The sequence below is a fragment of the Pinus tabuliformis genome, chromosome 1_1 (genome assembly GCF_031772625.1).
Source record: "Pinus tabuliformis cultivar Carrire ecotype Pingquan chromosome 1_1, CPIR1, whole genome shotgun sequence".
Lineage (NCBI taxonomy): Eukaryota > Viridiplantae > Streptophyta > Pinopsida > Pinales > Pinaceae > Pinus > Pinus tabuliformis.
The window spans coordinates 468,629,006-468,650,520 of NC_142297.1; the positions used below are offsets into that span (position 1 = coordinate 468,629,006).

General features: G+C 36.5%; 1 protein-coding gene across 1 annotated transcript in view; it reads left to right on the forward strand.

The window, feature by feature from the left end:
* The window catches only part of LOC149213778 (uncharacterized), a 134,891-nt gene extending 115,760 nt beyond the window's left edge, over positions 1-19,131 (forward strand). Inside the window, exon 9 of the mRNA XM_089392118.1 lies at positions 18,537-19,131. Coding sequence (XP_089248244.1) covers positions 18,537-18,677 — 141 coding nt within the window. The 3' untranslated portion in view covers positions 18,678-19,131. The remainder of the gene's footprint in view (positions 1-18,536) is intronic.
* Positions 19,132-21,515: the final 2,384 nt, after the last annotated feature.

Sequence of the window (21,515 nt, forward strand, 5' to 3'; positions counted from 1 at the left end):
TATGGTGGGAATTTTATGGTTCAGGGGCACCTGAATTGCAAAATTTTGCAATTCGTATCTTAAGCTAGGGATCAAGTGCATCAACGTGTGAAAGGAATTGGAGTTCCTTTGACCACATTCATTCCAAGAAAAGAGATAGATTGTTATCTGGAAGATTAGAAGATCTTGTTTATGTTCGTAGTAACTTGCGGTTGGCTTTGAAAAATGTGGCTAAAGAGTCATCTAATTCCTCTACCTCGTGGATCAATCCTGTTCCAAATGCATCAAGGGATGAAGCTGATTTTTACATTGATAGTGACATTGACAGGGAATTGAATGATGAATCTGATGCTGAAGCATCGAGCGGATTCACAGCTTCTACTCTTGATGATATAGAACTTTTTGATATAACAAGTGGGCCACACGAACATCAAGAATAAAACTTGTGTTCCTGTTTTAGACTTCTAGTTTACTTTTTTGCATGAACAATTTTCTAAAACTGCCAAGCTACTTTAAAAGTTTAAACTTTCGAGTTTATATATTTTGAATACTTTTTTATCAAATTGTTTTGTTGAGTTTGATATGGGTGCCAATGTCTATGATGAATTTCTCACCTTGTTTACTATGTGTGGAAGTTGGTTCTTTATTGACACTCACTTTCATGGTTTATAAAATTATGTGGAAATTATTTAAATGTTTGCGCAATAATCCCATGTGTTTGCAATGTGCATTATGGACTTTGAAATTTGACTTTAAATTGATTTTTTTTATATATATAGATTTTTTTTAAATTTCTATATATCAAATTTTATGTTGAACTTTATCGGCAAAATTTTAGGTGCCGAACTTTATTCGAATTTCAAGGTCGCCGAACACGAACACGAACACGAACACGAACACGAACACGAACACGAACACGAATACGAACATGGTGACTGAGGCTCCTACTATAGGCTTCTTACTGGATTTCTTGTGTGGACACCTAGGTTCATAATGTCCATACTCATGGCAGTGAAAGCATTTAATTTTACTGAGGTCTTTTTTCTTGCCATGGTTTTGGCTGGATTTTGCCTCGCCTTGGGCCTTGCCTTTGGCATTATTTCCTTTGCCACCTAGGGCAACATCTTCTTACTCATTAGTTCTAGATGAGACTCCATCTCTAGCGTTTCTTCTAATCTCCTCCTGCACCAAGTCAGACCAAAGTCTCTCCCAATTTGGGAGCTTGTCTCTTCCATTAATTGAATCCTAATAGCTGTGCCAGGACTTTAGAAGACCAAGGAGCGTTAAGTTCACTAGTTCAGATGGTGGTACAATCTCTCCAACTCCTCTTAGCGAGAAAGGTGTTCCTGGAAGAACCTTGTCCACTTCAGTCTTCAACTCTACCAAGTTCTCTGCTGCTGCAATTGCTCCCTCTAAACTAGAAGACTTCTTTGCTTCCTTCTACGAAACCTGATCTGAAGACTTGTTCTTTCCCACCATGCTGTTGGAATTTCTAAGTCTAATGTTAGAAATCCTTCATGCACTTTTCTGATTTATTTTTGCCTACTTGTTCTAATTAATTAACAAGTTATTTACCATGTAAATACTGAAAATAAATACAAGTACATGCTCAACACATTACAGATCATCAACTGAAGGAAACAAAACAAGCACACAAGTGACACCGTTGTTTTTGGACCAATGTCCCCGGGGAACCAAATGCGGGAAAATCGTTGCAACTATTTGAGGGTTTTAATTATTAAGTAGTTTCAGAATACAATCTGGGTGCCAAAACTGGTTCACCCAACAGAGAATAATCTCGGCAGTAGTACCTCTCCTTCAAAGACAGATATTCCGGCTTAAACCTCGGATAAACACTTCGACAATTCCTAGCTCCAATCTGCCCCACGAAAACCCCAGTGTCAGCGTCTAGGGAATGTGTCAGCACTTTTTGGCCCAACATCAGCCTAGCGTTACCCTAACTCACCCCGCGTCAGCCTCTTGAGGCATTGCGTGAACCCTTAGAGCCTTTGCGTCACCCATGCTGGCTCTCTAAGGCACTGCGCAACTCCTTGCTGCCTCTGTGTGGGCCCTGGCTGGCTTTGCGTGAACCTCTGGCTGGCTCTGCGTCCCTCTCTCCTAGCTTCTGCGCTGATCCTCTCGGTACTATCTTTGCCTCTCTGCGTCTGTATTCACTGCCCCTCAGCTGCAACTCTGATCACTCCTTCGATTTACTCAGCAAGCCCAACCCCAGAAAATCGAATTCTTGATCAACTCGGTGTATTCTCCAAGTGACCCTCAAGCCTCTTTTTATACTTTTCTCGTTGACAATTCAATGACTGAGATTAAGTCTCTAATCAACGGCTAAGATTAATTCTGACTTGATCCATGACTTTTGGACCATTCTAACACAGTTTTATATTAATACACATTAATATTTTATTTTCTTTAAGTTTAGACTTGGGGACTCCATTAAAAACATTAATTATTTAAATATCTCTCAAACTGTTTAGAATCTGTCCAAACCATTTCTGATATTGGAGATCTCATGAGCCTTAGCCTCTCCACCAAGTTTTGAGGCTAGAGCACATCCGATGCTACCCCAAATCAACACATGCTCTGTGAGTCCATCACTTCATTCATAAGTGCCATGTACCCTCACATCTAGTCCAAAAGCTGTTATACCATGTAGAAATAACTCAAAATTTGCAACTGCTAATGAAATCAGACTAAAATCAAGAGATGCAAATTTTTTCTACTAAATTCTGCAGAAGGAAAATTGACAATAGAAACACATGCAATCATGCAATCATAATGAACACAATTTTTACCGGGGAACCCAACTGGGAAAAACCCCTCCTCTGTTTGTATTATATTAGATAAGAAAAATTGATCTATTATAATGACAAATTCAATCCTTGAAGCTCAATCTGCACTAGGATACTGATCTCCTCCTCTTGAGTCTGCTCTAGAAAATACTGACCTTGCACTCGCTCCTATTTCCTTGCGCAATTCCTGATGAAATTAGCTCATCTGCTACATCCAAACCTTGTACACTCATTAGTATACAATAATAAATACAATTATGTCTTTTCCCTCCACTAAACTAGACAACTCGAATTGCATGCATGACTAGGGCTATTTTTAGTAAATTGACTAGTTAACCGAGAGATCAATGAGTTAACAACAATTACAACTACTCAATTGAACTCATACTGACTCGATTTTAGATTAGAGTTGATATAACCAAGTTTCACTAAATATAACTCCACTAGATAGCTAGATCTTAACAATCAACTTATGCACAACTCTACTTCTTTCCCACAAACTTGAATTCACTGATTTAATTGAGTGACTAGGCCATGTCACTCTTGCTAACTGTTTGACAACTCATCTCGCTGAAGTGCAAATTCAAATTTCTCCATTTGACTAAGGCATAAGTCAAATGAAGTTTTTTCTTGCTACAATTTAACAGGATTGGTGTATAATTCCTTCTTCGTTAAGGAGTGTTTAGAAATAACAATCGAGCAAGATCTTCTTGCACAAATTAGGTATGATATGTAGGAAGTAGTTCGAGAGAACTTATAGTGACCTTTTAGTAAATTTGGGAATACCATCTTGTAAATTCATTTAATTAAATAAAAATGAAAGCCAAATTTCTTATATTCTCGTAGTCTTATAAATCTAAATGAAATATTCTAGAGATTCTAGAATATTAGTGAATTATATTTGTTCTAATCTAAGTCATACATCTCATTGTTGAGATAAGGTGGTTGATAGGATTAAGGAGATTAGTTGCTAAGATTTGAGAAATTAGTTGCTAGGGTTGAGGTGATTAGTTATCTCTCTCAAAGCATAAATAAGACAAGACGGGAGAAGTAGAATCTCACATTTTTTACACAAGTAGACTCAAGAGAGATTAGTCAGATTCAAAGCATAGGAGAGGAGCCAAAGTTGAGAAGCAAGGCAAAGCAGGCACATTCTCAGTTGTCAAGCAGGTAGACTTATCTTGGTAAGTGCATATCTGATTTTTGAGTATAATGTACAGCTGTTGGTTTTGCACGTTGTGGAGTTTTCCTTGTAAGCCTGGAATATTTAAATGAAAAATTGATAAAGGTGTAACTATTGGTGTATCATGTTTATGCTTCCATGTAACTATTGAGCTATACATCTGATTGTTGCATGTTCAGAAATATTTATTACTTTGCTTAAATAAATTCAGGTCTGTTTTATTTAATTAAGAGAAATATAAGACAACTGTCACTTAATGCTTAAAAATTGACATTTTATATCCTCCTGCTTCCTCATTCTATTTTTCTCATTGATCTTTATAAAAGGAATTTGAATCTCTGCATAAAGAAATACTGTCTATGCTAATGTGTATTAAGTATACTTAAAAATTAATGAAACTGACGACAAAATGGAGATGCTAAATTGAAATTTACTCCATATATGTCCTGAAGTTGTGTTCTGAACTATTTTCATATATTCACAGAATTCGGTTGAATTAAGTTTTGAAATGAGGGTCTTTTGGTGGGCTGCAATGTTGGAAGGTGCTTAGTATTAGGGGCAACTTTCATTTCAACGATCAAGAACTAATATACAAAATTTTCTATGGCTAGGTGAATTGATGAGTAAGCATTAGATCCTGGATGAAAATTGTGGTATACTTAGCCTTATCTACATGTTTGGACAATCTTCCGTCTAATCTTATGGAGCACCACAATTTTCTCAATCTTGCTCTTTTCATGCCATGACTCAAAACAAGGAAAAGCGTAACCATTAGATAGGAAATTTCCAGAATTCTCCAAACTGGATCTAATAGCATATGTCTTGTCCTATCGTGATGGATAGCTTAGAAGCTAAGAAACCGGATTTGTTCCCTTGGCCCCATGTGTCCTGAATCGGACAAAACATACACGATTCGGTGGGACACATTTCTTCCAAATCGTGTCTAATCGTGTCCCGATCATGTCTCGATTCTAGGACATGTGTCATGAATTTTTGCCCTCCGCATAAAAGTGCGATTTATACCATTCTAACTTCACCAAAGTCATTCTCTCTTGCTGTGGGTTTTCTGTGGGTGTGTGAGAGCTAAGAGCAAAGAGTGTGGGAGCATTTTGGAGACGATTCAAGCAACAAGTAAGTGCATTTTCTCTCTATTTTTTTGCATTTTTATTACAATAGTTTGCATGTGCATTTGTTTTACAAATTTGTGCATTTTTTCTTTATTTTTTTATAGCATTCGTGGCTCAATCAAGGGCAGCGGGGAAGGGGCAAAGGAAGGGGAAGAATGCCCCCATTGGAGATGCCCCTCTTCCAATTTCATCAGGGTCTGTAAGTGTTCCCTCTATTGCAAGTGGGGCTACAACAACAACTTCAAATGTTGAGGGAAGATAACAACCTCAAGATAAAAAATATCCTTTGTGGAAATATGTCACAAGGGAGCAAGGGCCAGTGAACTAGATGAAGGGAGGAGGCAATGTTGCTTGGAAATGCAACTATTGCAAAACTCATTTCATGAGCACATATTTCCGTGTGAAAGCTCATTTGTTGGCTTTACCAGGTTGTGGAATTGCAGCATGTACATAGGTGTATTTAGCTAAGAGGAAGGAAATGTTAAAAGAGGCCAATGTTGGTATGGCAAAGGTGGTTGCAACATCTAAAAAAAGGAATGAATACCCCCTTCCATTCTTGAGGAAAAGCTACAACAAATTTCCATTTGAGAGTTTTGGTGGGGGACAAGCAATAAAAAGAAAGGCAATGGCACTTGGTCTGCTAGACAAGATTTTTCAGAAAGAGAAACGGGAAGAACTTGATCTCACAATTGCATTTTTTTATATCAAAACTTCATATCCTTTAATGTTGCATGCTCACCTTTATTTATTGAGATGTGCTGAACTCTAACTCAAGGGGCTCCATCCGGGTATGTGCCTCCTGGGTCAGAGAAACTTAGAACCACATTGTTGACGAAAGAGGTGGACAAAACGCTTGAGCCTATTAAATCAACATGGCCAACATCTGGGGTTAGCATTGTTTCTGATGGATGGACAGATCCAACACGTCACCCACTCATCAATGTCATGGTGTCTTCCTTGAATGGTCTAGTTTTCTTGAAATCAGTGGATGCACTTGGACAATATAAGGATGCATAATATATGGGTGAATTGTTTATTAAAGTTATTGAAGATTTAGGTGTTGATTCTTGTGTGCAAATTATTATAGATAATGCACCTGTTTACAAGGCAGCTAGCATGATTGTGGAAGCTAAATATCCACAAGTATTTTGGACACCTTGCATTGTCCATTCTTTGAATTTAGCACTTAAATCTATTGCATCTGATGTGCTTTGGATTGGAAGCATTAATGAGGATGCACGACATATCCGCAACTTTGTACAAAATCATACAAATGCCCTCACTATCTACAACGAGTACACCAATTTATCATTGTTGAAGATTGCGGATACACGGTTTGCCTCTTCATTCATCATGTTAAAGAGGTTGAGGGAGGTCAAGACCGCTCTTGGGGCCATGGTTATTTCCTAGTTTTGGACTTTTTGGAGAAAGACAAATCAAGCAGCCTAAAAAAGAGTGAAGGACACAATGTTAGATGATGCTTGGTGGGAGAGGGTAGATCTACTTATTCAGATCATGGACCCTATCATTTCTTTGCTTCGATTTGCAGATACATACCAATCCATCCTAGGAGAGGTTTATGAGGGATGGGATTCCATGATTGAGTCTATGAGGAGCATTATTTTACAGAGTGAGTGCCTAGAGTATGAGACATCATCAGAGGCCTTCTTCATCACCATATAGGATATTCTTGTCAGCAGATGGGAAAAGAATTGCACACCTTTACATTGTTTGGATCTCTCATTGAACCCAAAATACTGCAACCTTGAGTGGCTAAATGATGGACTTTCCTATAGATTCCCTCCTCACATGGATGGGGAAATTTCACAAGGGAGGAACGCTGCATTGAGGCGAATTTTTCAGGATAGAGCATCCCTTGATGAGGTGGAGTATGCCTTTGCAGAGTTTTCCACTGGCACTGGTCGATTTGTAGGATATGATTTGATTAGAGACAGGGGGGCTAAGAAGCCCTATTCTTGGTGGGCAACTCATGGGGCAACAAGCCCTCATTTACTCGCGAGAGGAATTGGAGCACATATGGGAATTTGTATAGTGTCAAGAAGAGCAGGCTTGAGCAGTCCAGGGCAGAGACAATGGTGTATGTGCACACCAACCAACCTTCATCTTATTTACAGGAATAGGGATGAGTGGTTGAAGGGAAAGACAAAGATGTGGGATGTCTTTCCTGATGATATGGGTTTGGATATCAATGTTGAGTTGGCATTGGCCAACATGGATCTTAATGAGCCAGTGTTAGAGCTTGTCACTTTTGATGATGGTGATACTGTAGAGGGGTCATCCTCCACACCAACAGATGCAGAGATGGCATTGGATATATAGGAGGAGGATGCAACAGAGGAGAGCAGTGGTGACCATGATGATGAGTATAATGCTGCTGATTTTGATTATGAGGATTGATGACTCATGAGCTACCTACTGCCTTCAGGCTTGTAGTTGTTTTGTATTTGCTATTTCTATTTGCCATTGGCATTGCTACTACCTATGTAACATTGTACACATTTTGATTTTGATGACTTAATGAGAAAACTACAGTATCTTGTCTTTCTCCTATTGGATCATTGATGAATATGTATTATGATTTATCATTTATGTCACAATTGTATTTGTATGCATAATGTTTGTAAAACTTACATTTAGATGAAGATCTATGTTTGAATCAATGAATTTGAATCATGAATGAGAATTTGTGTAAGAAATATCTAATTTTTAATAATAATAATAATAATATATAACGTGTCCTATTCCGGGGGGTCAACGTGTCCGTGTCCGACACTTGAATCCCTGTATCTTTCGTGTCCTGAGTCCCCGTGTTAGGTGACTTAGATGAGAAGGAACGACTTCATGTCATTCCCAATCATCTTTACCTACCTATTAACATTGTCCACATAACTCCAACCCCAAGTTATGAAGCATTGAAACTTGATATTACAATATGTAGGTTGTTGGCCCAAAGATGTCATTTGAGTCTAGCTTTTCTGATAATTATGAACTACTTTTGAAGACCAAAATTATTTGGACATTTTAGTGAATGTTTATCACTCACCAAAGTCATTGGAACTTTTTTAAAGCTATGCTCCCCCAAGGCAATAAGAGGACATGGTTGTGGCCTTAGAAGGCCTGCCATTGGCTAAGGAACAAAGTGCGTAACACATGATCCCAGGGGCTTATAACGCTTGGGATTAAGGCTATCAAGGGCCAAACTTCATTGAACATAAGGTAATGCTTAAAAGGCTAAATATTGTAAAACACAATGGGTCCACTGGGCTTAACCAAGATCACCACCTAAGTTTATATATTGGAAATCCAAATTGCACATGAAGGTAGCTTAACCATTATTTGGAGAGAGACTAAGAGTCTAGGCTAGCCATCCAACTTAGATTTTCAGTGCGATATGCTTTTCATAATGAACATTTACTAAACTTAGCTTCAGATGTTCTGTGAAGGCTATATTTATCATGTCCTTTTCTATCAAAATCAGGGAACCTTCCCATGAAAGTTTGCTTGTGTACAAGCCAAGATAGGGTAGTTTGTCCTTGTGCAAACTTATCTCCACTTCATTGATCCAAGACTTGTTGAGGGCATGGTTTCTACAACTTGCCTTCATGTCAGTTCAAATATAATGAAGGCTAAGAACTCCACTTTCCTAGCAGAGACAATCTTTCCAAGAGTTTGCTAAAACACAACCTTTAAGGCCATCAAATCGATCAACTAACTTATTGCCTATTAACATCATCAAAATCATTGATAATTCATTATCCTTAAAATCATAATAAACCAACATTATTCATTCAACCAATACACTTCACAATTATTGCCCATATATCATGATAGGAAAACTTTATACATTAAACCTAATGTTTATTGAAATCTGACTGGAATTGTTGCAATTGGTTAGTTTGACCGTTTTGATGCCTAAGCTTGTCCAACTAATGGCACAAAATTAGAAAAGTCCGGTTTGGCACCAAACCGACCTTTTTTTACCAAACTAGCCAATTTTGTATAGAACTAACTAGTTTCATACAATGCAACCAAGGTTTCTCCAAACACATAAAAAAATCAATAGTCTATGAGTGGCAGCGTAATATTCAACCCAAGGGCCATACTAACACTATGTAATTAATGGTAATGTTAATTTCTCAAAGTAAAAGGATACTGAAATTTTTAACGTTACCATTAATTGTTTCATGATGTTTGAGAGTGGTTCTGACCTCATTGGATTTCATATGGAGAAAGTAGAATTTTAGATCCCACTCAAAATCCAATATAATGAACAATTTTAAGATTTCAAGATTGGAGGGATTGCAAAGTTTCCATTGGATGTTGTCTTGTATGAGGGTATGGAACTAACATTTGATTAAAAACACCAAGCCCTCTATGTTCCTTGATGTTAGTGGCATTGATTGTTGAACTCCTCTATCATGAATCTAGTAAAACTGTACCCATCACTCAAACAAAATCTTGATTTGACACGTTAAGCTATTTCTATCTTATTTTAATGCTTAAAGGGTGATATTGATGATGGGCATCCCAATATATGATAGATTTCATTAAAACCTAGTAAACTGACTTTGAAAATAAGGGTATGAAGGAGGTGTTTCCTAGTGCATTTATCCTTTTGGCCTAGGAAGACACATTATTGTCTTCTTGTCATGTGACATTATGAGTTATTTTAATGTCATGGAGGAAAGTTATTTTTTATGCGTTATGTACTATATACTTTAATATATTAATGTCACTAGTGTTATAAAGCGACTTTATGAGAAATGTAGAAGGTACACTTTATTATTAGAGTGATCTTTAAGTTTTGAAAGCGACTTTATGAGAGAAAAAGTGCACATGGTACAAAAAGGTTAAAAAATGACTAGGAGACTCATTAATTGAGGGGGACACATGTAAGAAGGGGTAAAGAGAGAGAATGATCTCCACTTTTTATCTAATGTGTTGAAATTTAATTTCAACCATTAGATCTCAAGGGTTGGGGTTCTTTTCAATTTGAGAAGACAAAAAGGCAAAGGAAAGGGTTTTCTTTCATTCATTATTCTCATGAGCGTTTGAGAGGAGAGGGCCAAAGGAGGAGGCTGCTACAACAATTGCAGGAGGATAATTCTACAACGAACAAGGAGCTTGAATCGCAAGGAAGAGGGAGAGTAAAATTGCTTGCACGTTTTTCTAGACAACCCAAGTTTCTTGGCAGAGAACTCAGGCCGTGTGCACAAATTTCAAGGCAACTATAGGAGCTTATTTGGCCTGGAATTCGAGGGCACTTTCAGTTATCAAAGCACACAGAATAAAGTGGGAATTCTAACAATATCCAAGGTCTATTCTTGTAGTAAATTTGTGGACAGAAAGCATGGGTTTCAAGCTAAGTTACTAGTGTTCGGATTCGGATACGGATCCGGATCCAGATTCGCTAGATTTTTGTGAAACATGAAATGATGCATCCTCCCTCGTACAAAAAGAACAATAGAAGTACAAAAATGAGTGTCTCATCCAGGATCACTCAACTAATATCATAATGTGCAGTAGGTTTAACTACATATCCTCAAATGGATCTACATTCTCTTCTGCATATTGCAACTCTACATCATGAATAGATGATGGGGGTCCTAGAATGTTGGAAGTTGCAAGATCCTTCATCGATGGAAATCGATTCAAATTTTATAATAAAAGATTGTAATATATATTATGTAAAGTATAAATGATTCAAATTTTATAACAAAAGAATATAATATATTATATAAATTAAATTTATGAAGAATAAAATAGGTATAAGAAAAAATGGTTTTCAAAGATATATATTGTTGTATGTGTTATTTTTTATATATTTTTAATTAAAGAATTTAATAAAATTATTCATTCATTTTATAAATTCATGTATTATAAATCTATATATTGATACAATGGTATTGTTATTTGATAATTGGTATGTTATTGTTATTGGATAATTTGTATTATAATTTTATAATTGTATTAGATTATGTAAAAACTAATTAATATTTAAAATTCTATTAATATGTTAATAGAATAATTAGATTATACCACTATCTTTTATTTATAAGCATAAAATAAAAATTTAAATTAAAAAATATATAAACCTCTTCAGCTTCAATACCAAAGTGTGGTCTCCCAACACATCGGGATCTCTCTCGATCGCCCACGCATTCATGATGAGCCTCGTTTTAGCAAGAATGAGGTATCCAACTATTGTGCACGCCTCCATTGACTCGTGGGGAAGCAACAATGGTACCATTGAATGCAGTCTCAAAGTTTTCTTCACAACACAATGTAGGTAATCTAGACTCAGCGAATCACACAGCTTCACTCACCTAGCTTTTCCCACAATCGACTCGATCTCTTCTGGTTGCTATCCTATGGTCGACAAACTCGTAGAAAAGAATAATGAGGGACCACACATCCAATTAAGCAAAAAAAACCTAAAACTAAAGTCCAAAAACTAAAAATCATGTTGAATAAAACGCTAAAATCTGGAATTCTACATGGGATTCGTTTCCAAATTGAAGGATCTGTTTCCAAGGCGAGGGATATGTTTCCATCGATCAGGGATTCCCCATGCTGCCGGTTCTTGGATGAATCTAGGTGGATCCGGATCCGGATCAGATCCGTGGATCCTGGACTCCAAAGGGCCGGATCCAGTAATGTAGGTTTCAAGGCTCCTACAACATGAATCCTGAGGCAGTTTGGTTTGAATCGAGGCACAAAATTTCTGGTTGTTTTTTGTTGAGTTTGGCACAATTCCTGAGGCACTATCAGTGGATGGTAGGCACTTAATTTGATGCGAATCACAGGTTGAGTTAAATGACTGTGTGGGGCACGGACTTCCATGCAAATTTGAGCAGTGACATCAACGACTAAAGGGAGGTAAGTTTTTTGTGTAATTAATTTTCCTAAGAGCAATATAATCCTCCTTGAAGACTAGTTTTCCCCTTGTGGGTTTTTCCAGGGTCATTAGATTGAAAATACTGTTTAAAATATTCTTTGTTTGTGTGCTTGTCTTTACCTTTATATCAGTTGGAAAGAAAAGAGTAGAGAAATGTTGGGTTTGGGCATTAATCCTCATGTAAAACCTTAAAATTGGGTTGGGCTACAACATTCAAAATTTTACAACTAATTCGTAATTTTCAAAGTGTAGAAACCCAAAAACACATATCACTGATATTTTGAAAACTTAAATCACAAATATACTAAGTTTTCTAACTTAATATGCACTACAGAAAATAAATCGAAAGACAAACGCATTAACAAAGTATACAAGATATACTCAGGAAACTCCAACTTCGGGGAAAACCTATGATGTTGTGCGTCTTTATTATTTTCTTCAGCAAAAGATTTTCTTTTGAACATTACAACAAGGGAGAAACTTCCCTTTTATCACAAGAAAAAGTGATCAACCCTCCAAGATGAATAGACCCCCTTGCCTATGCACTAGATTTGCAAAACCCTTGTGCAAATCAGCTAAACTAAGCACACGTGTGAGCACAAAGCCTCTCTCTTGCGTGCATGTGCGAATGTATGACTGTGCTAGGGTTGTAAGAGCTCGACCGTCACTCAATTTCTCCTCTAATTGTGTGTCAATGCGATTTGTTGAAAGCCTAGGCTCTTCCTTCATTCATCTGACACAAACTGCTTGTGCTCAATTGAATTGCCACTAACTTGCTCCATCTCCTGTTATAATTTCAGTCTCAACCTCAATCTCCCTTTCAATGGTTGAGATTAAATTGTGAGCAATCACTGAGATTTAATCATAAGTTAACTTAGGAATTTTTAATTTTTCCTAAGTAACTTTAGGAAATAGTTAAATAAATTAATAATATGCTAAAGTGGCAATGTTTTGTGTTCTTTTGCTAGTCTTTGCTGAAAATTGATAGCTAAGGGATGAATTTTCTTAAATAAAATCTCATTTCTCTGGTGCGAATTTCTAAAAACAGAAAGTCATGTGTAGCATCTCAATTATGTCTTTCCAGAAATAGTAAATATAACCTTGCATCATTTACTAATCAAGTATAGTTGAAGGAAAATCATTTAACTTATCATTAATAATTCCTAATAGTTCAATCTTGACTTAATTATCAATATTATTAGTATTATTATTATTAACTTTTATGATTCTAGGATAATATTATTAAAAGGAATTACAAGTCACTTTACCTTTTTCACCTCATTCACTTCGCACCTCTCTCCTTGATGACTCACATGGGACTTCGTAACTCTCTCTCTCTCTCTTAATGATACATTACACTTTATCTTACACATTAAAAACATGATATATTCCTCTTACATTCATTAAAGACATGTCATAAAAGATTCCTCTTACGCTCTCTTTAATGCATATGTTACACTTTCTTTAACTAAGACATGCGTTCCTCTCTTGATGGCAGAAGTTACTAAGGCATGCATACCTCTTCTTAATGACATAAGTTACGAAGGCATGTGTTTCTTTCCTTAATGGCATGAGTTACATTACCCTAAATGGCATATGTTACTCATCCCCAAGGCATGTGTATTGCTCCTTTATGACAAGAATTTCTTGCTCCTCCTATATATGTGTCTCATGTTTTCTTACTTGACTATTACTACTTGTACATTGTGAAAGAAGAATTTGAACTTGAGAGAGGGAGAGTTGGAGAGATTTAAAGAAGATTGTGAAAGTGAGAGACTTGGAGAGGAAGGGTAGAACATGGTGATCCAAGGTTGATTCAGTGCTCAAGTGTTTTAGTGTTGATTCAGTGTTTGCATCTGCTGCTGCCACGTTGATTTTGGGTAGCATCGCATGTGCTCTAGCTCCAAAATTTTGTGGAGGGGCTAGAACACATGAGTTCTCCAAGACCTAGAAATCGTTTGGAGAAATTCCACCTGGATTGTGAGTTACAAAATAAATAATATTTTTAATGGGGTTCCTAAGTCTAAACTTAGGAAAATAAAAATATTAATGGGTATTAATAAAAATATGGGTGAGAAGCTTATAAGAGACGAGGATCAAGTCTGTTTTAATCTTAGTCATTGATTAGGGACTTAATCTTGGCCGTTGATTCATCAAAAGGAAAAGTATAAGAGGAGGCTTGAGGGTCAGTTGGAGATACATCAAGTGATCAATTCAGTTTGATTTTTTTGGGTCGTGGTTTGCTGAGAAAATCGAACCAATGATTTGAGTTGTAGTGAGAGGCGTAGAAGCAGAGATTTGGATCGTAAAAGGAGTTTCGAGCCAAAGAGTTTGTGGCAGAGAGGCAGCAGTAGCATCAGAGAGGTGGAGCAGAGGCCTACGCAACCCAGGAAGGGGCTCAAGCAGTGCTGACACATGCTAGGAGGGTTTTCTGTAGTGGCAGTGCAGAGTATTCGTCAGAAGTTCGAGATTTTGTCGGAGAAGCGAGGTTCTGAGCCGAGAGGGGCAACAGTCTTCCTCCAGCGAATCGATCTAGTAGAAGGGGTGACAAAATCTCCTAGAGGCAAGGCGCTGGCCCAAGCAATGATTGCACTGGGATTTTGCAGTGTTTTCTGGAGTGAGGCTACTCAGTGGATCAATTGTGACTTGGAGAATGAGGTAAACCCTCGTATGTATTTCTTGCTGCCGTGATTTCTCTGAAAGGTTAGCCAGTGTGAGAGGCAACCTGTTGTATTCAGAATCTGCTTGCTTAATAATACAAACCCGCTATCTGCTGCACCGGTTTTCCGGCATTGGATTTTTCTGGGACGTGTTGTCCAAAAGTAACGGTGTCCCTTGTGTGTTTGTCTCATCTATTGTTTCGGTTTATGATTTGTATGTCAGTATAGTCTGCAGTAGTGTTTTTCATCACTGTTTATAAATTAAATAACTTGTTGAATGAAATAACAAGTAGGAGATGCTAAACCAGTAACTTCCCCTTGCTCCCATTGCTGTTCCGCAAGAAAAATTTAAGTTTTGCTCCCGTTCCAAAGCTTCCGGGAACGCAGGAACAGCTGGAATGGGTTTCCTAAATACCGGGAACGGTTCCTGTGTAACTAAGGTTTACTGTGAATGATACCATCATTGATCATAACCTTAAGGATGGAGAATGAAAAAATATTAAGAATGATCTTTGCTTGCTTTTTCTTTGGGGTTCTGTATACTCGTGAAAGAGGACTCACAGATTTGCTTTTTCTTTGGGGTTTTGTATACTGGTGAAAAAGGACTCAAAGATTCCGTCACAAGCCATTGCCTGAAGTGTGTACCAACGAAGGCATACTTAAGCTTTTGATATGTGGAATTGCCCCTCTAGCAAGCTGGTATCACTGTTACAGAAATAGCATGTTAGTTCTTATTGATATTCCATGGGAACTAACATTTTCGGTGAATTTCCCAATGATTAGAGTTAACTTGTGAGATTCAAAGATGATAATATTTAATTGTTTTAAGCATGAAGTAAAAAGAAACCACAATAAGGTGCAATTTATCCTTTTTTTAATGTATTTGAAGTATGTATTACTTAGTTCTTCTTTCAGCTGTATAAGACAATTGATCAATGTTGCACGAAGCGGGAGCGAAGCGGAAACGTTTTTTGGAAGCGGGGACGCTGAAGCGTCATTTTCCAAAAATCTAGGAAGCGAAGCGTTCGCGGAAGCGTCTGCTATATATATATATATATTTTATATTTTTTTTGCATTTATACTCAAAACAAACATCCCAAATACCAAATTAATTGTAGAAGACATGAAAACATGCATATTTTTGCATAAATCAAGATAGATATAACATCCATTGTACATTAATGATCTAGAATCTAGATTCTTCTCCTCTTGTCTAGCCTTTGCCTCTACCTCGATTGTCTAGGGATATTAGTCAACATTGCCCAATTTTGATCAAACTACTTAATTCAATACTTAAAATATGGTAGAAAAAGCTTAACATGTTTGATCGATGATTTTGACTTGATTGAAAGGTAATTTTTTGCTAAGGGCGTGCCGCGTGACAAAGGAGTTCAACAATTAACACCACCAACACCAGGGTACATATAGGGCTTGGTGCTCTTGATTAAATGCTAATCGCATACCTTCATACTTGATATAATCTAATGAAATGCCACAATCCCATTGATCCTGAATACCTGAAAATTGTTAAGTCTTCTGAATTTTGAATAGGATATGAAATTCTATTTTCTCCATATGAAGTCCAATGAGGCTGGAACCACTCTCAAACATTCTGAGTCATTTCATGGTAATGTTAAAAATTTAAGTAAAAGGATGAAAATGAAAAATAAAGGAGAATGTCACTTTTACTTTAAGAATTTAACATTACCATGAGGGAGCATCTGCTATATTTATATTTTTTTTTGCTTTCATTTGTCACCCTAACCCAAGGTGGACCCACCCCCAACAAGCAAACTCACCTAAAATTTAAAAAAAAATTGAAAAAAAACGATTTTCTAAATGGTTTTCCGGAAGCTTTTCTGGAAGCGTCTGGGAAGCGCGCCTGGGAAGCGCCGTACGAAGCGCGCTTCGGAAGCGCCATCGCTTCCAAATTTCCAGGAAGCGTCTAAAAAAGCCGAAGCGGCGCTTCCGTACGGGACGCGCTTCGGGGCTTGGAACCCGGGGGGGGGGGGGGGCGCGCTTCGTGCAACACTGCAATTGATTCCTGAATGATCAAAAGATAAAAGGAAAAATTACTTTTTCCTCCTACGAACCTGTTCAAAATAATTTTAGTCACCTCCAGCCAAACGGATAAAAAATACTAGAAAGAAACTAGGTGACCTGTCCATTTCTAATTTAGAACAGTGCACGACCATGAACATTGAAGGGGTCCTGATTAAAATATAGATATCAATGTTGCTCTTAAGGAATCTGTGAAGATTTGCTAAAGAATTGAAACTAGAATGTTGGTTTATTCATTAAGAAATTTTAAAAAGTATAAACGGCTTCTTTGATGTGTGCGGTAACCTGTGGTGGTTTTATAAATTGTGATGACCGAAAGCTATTTTGCTATTTATAAATGTTGTGCAAGTTATAATTTCTGCTTTAAATCTGAAACAGCATATATTTTGCAAAGTGGACATCCATTTTTAAGTTTTTACATTGCAAACTGCAGTTGTGACAGATTCCATCACAAGCCATTGTGTACCAATGAAGGCATACTAAAGCTTTTGATATGTGGAATTGCCTCTCTAGCAAGCTGGTATCTTTTTTATAGAAATAGAATGTTAGTTCTTATTGATATTCCATGGAAACTAACCTTTTCGGTGAATTTCCCAATGATTAGAGTCAACTTGTGAGATTCAAAGATGCAAATCTTTAATTGTTCTAAGCATGAAGTAAAAAGAAACCACAATAAGGTGCAATTTATCTTTGTTTTTTAATGTATTTGAAGTATGTATTACCTAGTTCTTCTTTCAGCCGCCGTATAAGACAATTGATTTTGAATGATTAAAGGATAAAAGGAAAATTCACTTTTTCTTCCTACTCGAACCTGTTTAAAACACTTTTAAGTCACCTCCATCCAAACGGATAAAAAATACTACAAAGAAACTAGCTGACCTGTCCATTTCTAATTTAGAACGGTGCACAGCCATGAACATTGGAGGGGTCCTGATTAAAATATAGATATCAATGTTGCTCTTAAGGAATCTGTGAAGATTTGCTAAAGAATTAAAACTAGAATGTTGGTTTATTTCATTGATAACTTTTAAAAAGTATAACCGCTTCTTTGATGTGTGCGGTAACCTGTGGTGGTTTTATGAATTGTGATGACCGAGAACTGTATTATTATGAAGCTATTTTGCTATTTATAAATGTTGTGCAAGTTATAATTCTGCTTTAAATCTGAAACAGCATATATTTTTCAAAGTGGACATCCATTTTTAAGTTTGTACGTTGCAAACTGCAGTTGTGACAGATTTGATTAGTTGCATCCTCTGTTGCCATTTGTTGTTAGCAATCTAAAGAAAAACGTTTCTAATTTGTGTGTATGTAAATTTGAAATCCTGAACAGTGTTTAATGGCCTACTAGAACAAACTAAGTTTCCCCTTTATCCAAACTTGTATGGAATCATTTTTCGTTATATTCTTCAGAACACTATATCTACCTTATAGCTACCGTATCACTGTACTTTTTCGTTTACTTGATATTATTCCATCTTTTTTCAAAGCCATCGTTACATTTATTGTATTCCCCCCAGGCATCTTGTGATTATAGGGAATGTAATAGAGCAATTAGTTTTTTGTTTTGTTTTAACCATTCCCTGCTTAGCTAATGATCAGCTATATTGTAAAGAAGGCTATCAAAGGGATTAGTCTCCTAATATTTTGATAAACTACAATTACTTGTCTTTGTTATAAGTTTAGCTTACTCCCGCAATAGTTTTTGGCTGAAAATGACTTCTGTTACAACCAGCTATACAGAAATTTTGGCTACAAAAAAACATCATTGTTTTCTTTCCTGGTTCTCTTTCTATACAGGAGGACCCTGCAACTAGAAAATGGCTGACACAACTCATCATCAATGTTAGCAGTGGAGGAACATCACAGCGTGTACCTTCTTTGCAAGGTGGTCCGCTTTCTGGAGTAGACCGTTTAATGTCGTCACAGCAATCCATGTAGATAAAGCTATCTGGATATGCTGCCTTGAGTTGCAAATATTTTGCACCGTGGCATAGCTTAGTGGTTTTAGAATTCTTTTGGAATCGGTGGCATTCTTATGATGATATTTATCAAAGGTACTTTTGAGTTACGGTTCTCTTAAACAAAATCAACTAATGATTTGTAAATCTGAAATGTGCCTTTAAGGTTATATTCCTCTAAGTGAGGAGTTCAATTTATTTTTTTTGATTACGAGGTATTAGCAAATGGAAGCTTTTCTTTGATGCCTGGAGGAAAACAGCTTCCCCATTATGTGCTGGGCTTCGACTTTTGCTATGGTTTAACTGGTCCAGAAGTTTCAGGCTCATATTTTTTTGTCAATATCATAAAGGGCATATCCTGCCCCTCTGTATGCATATATTAAAACCTTAAAGAATGGGAATAACATTAAAGTGACTGTAATACTATTTAGACAGCACCTTCTCGTATGTGTTACAAATGAAAGGTACTGAATTTATTTATGTCCATTTTTTCCCCTTCTAGTGTATTTGAAGCTTTTTTAAGCTCCAAGGTTTCCAACGCAACATGTGTTTTCAAAGTGCAGATCAACATGTAGTTTCAATGTGCAGATTAATGTGGAATAATGATCTACACTAAAAAAATTGCTCCTATTCAACCTATTTGTTGTATTTCATATATTGAATACCTACCCTTATGTGCTAATGATTTTCCCTATATTGCTTTCATGTGGGTGCTAACAATCAGCCTTTGTATTAAGGATATTTCGTCTCTGTTTTCGTGTAGGTAATAATAATCAGCGATTGGTTGATTGGTATTGGTATTTGGTCTTTGTTACGACATTCCATCCGCTAACAGTTTTATGCTGGTTGGATATTGTACTTCAAACCTCTCTAAATGGAACATTGAAGAAGGATTGAATTGTTTGATTGTATTACATTTGTCTTCAAATTTTGGTTGTATTATTTCCATTCCTTTGCAACATCTTATAGGGGCCATAATAACTTGGTGCTAATTTATTGTCTTTTTTCTTTGCAACATCTTATATGGGCTATAATAACTTGGTGCTAATTTATTGTCTTTTTTAGTTGCTTAGGAGGCATATTTATTGATATGTTTGTAGTTTCACAAATGCTCAATCCCTCGCTTCAAATTCACTTTGATTGTGCTGTTGATCTGGTTGTTTCATCCTATTTTGTGCTATGATAAAGTTGCCTTTCAATAATTCGAGAACATCTTGTTGGTGCTATATGTGGTCCTCTATTGCCTGAACATTTATAGTTGTTTTCAAGGGTAATGTGATGCATGGAGGATTATATACAGAAAGTGCCATAAAATGGTTATATTTTTGATGAAGTATGGAAGGATGTGTTGGACTACCATTCTGCCAAAGAGCAACCACTTGATCCATTGTGTTTGTTTATCATATGCAATGCAACATTTATTCACAATCATAGTTTTCCCATTAGATTGGGGTTATTAAGATGATTTGTGAACCAATTGAGTACCCAAAAACGAAAATAATTCAATCCAAAAAATTTCCAATGAAAATTTGATGTGGCACTTGAAAAGGTATTCCATGTAGCTTTTGGACTATTTCCATGAGTGCTTCTGCTAGTGAAAACAAAAATGAGCATTTTTATCCTATTTTGTGCTATTATAATAAAGTTTCTTTTCAATAGTTCGAGAACCTCTTGTTGGTGCTATATGTTGTCCTCTATTGCTTTAACCTATATAGCCCTTCAAGGGTAATGTGATGGATGGAGGATTATGCACATAAAAGTGCCATAAATGGTGATATTTTTGATGAAGTATGGAAGGATGTGTTGGGTATCATTCTACCAAAGGGCAACCACATATCCTGTGTTTGTTTATCATATGCAATGCAACATTTATTCACAATCTCGATTTTCCCATCAGATTGGGGATATTAAGATGAATTGTGAGCCAATTGAGTACCCAAACAAGAAAATAATTGAATCTATTTTTTTTCAATGGAAATTGAATTTTTGTCACTTAAAATAATCTTTGGTATTCCATGTAGCTTTTGGACTATTTCCACGAGTGTTTCTATCAATGAAAACAAAAATGCACATTTTTCTGTTCACTTTACCACTACCATAATGACTTTCCCTTAGATATGGGTAAACATGTGATAAAATCCATTGGAGCTTCTTCCCAACACTGGCTAGTATGGCTAATGGTTTTAGGAAGTTTGGGATCCTGACAATCTCTCTCTTATTTTGTTAGCATATAACGTTCAGCCACAAACTTTTGCACATATGCTTTAAGACCTTCCCAAAAGCAAATATTTCTTGATCCTATAGTACAAATTCATAACTATGAATGTCTTCCTATAGGAGAAGTGTGTAACACTATCAGTGGAAATTCATATAAGCAATCTTGATACCACAACAAATCATTCTTTCACTTGAACTTTTTTGATGCATCAAGTTCTCCTTTAGCATTTTGATGATCTTGTGTACCTTCTCATCTTGCTTTCATTCTATCCTTGCTTATTCCATAGTTAGACTGTGCAATGAAAATAGCAGATAGTACACGCTTTGTGTCTTCCATTCTCCTTGAGGTTGCCTCTGCTACAATATTTTCTTTTTCTTTTTTTTGTAGATAAATTCAAAGTCATAAATTGACATCTTTGTAATGCATTTTTGTTGCTCTTTTGAAGACAATCCTTCTTTCAAAAATTACTTCAAACTATTATGATCTGTGTTTTGCTTTGAAGTGTCTATTAGGTATGAACACTATTACTTAACTGCATGTAGTATGACTAAATGTAGTTTGCCATAGATGGGTTTGAGATTATTTCGTTCAAGTTCACTA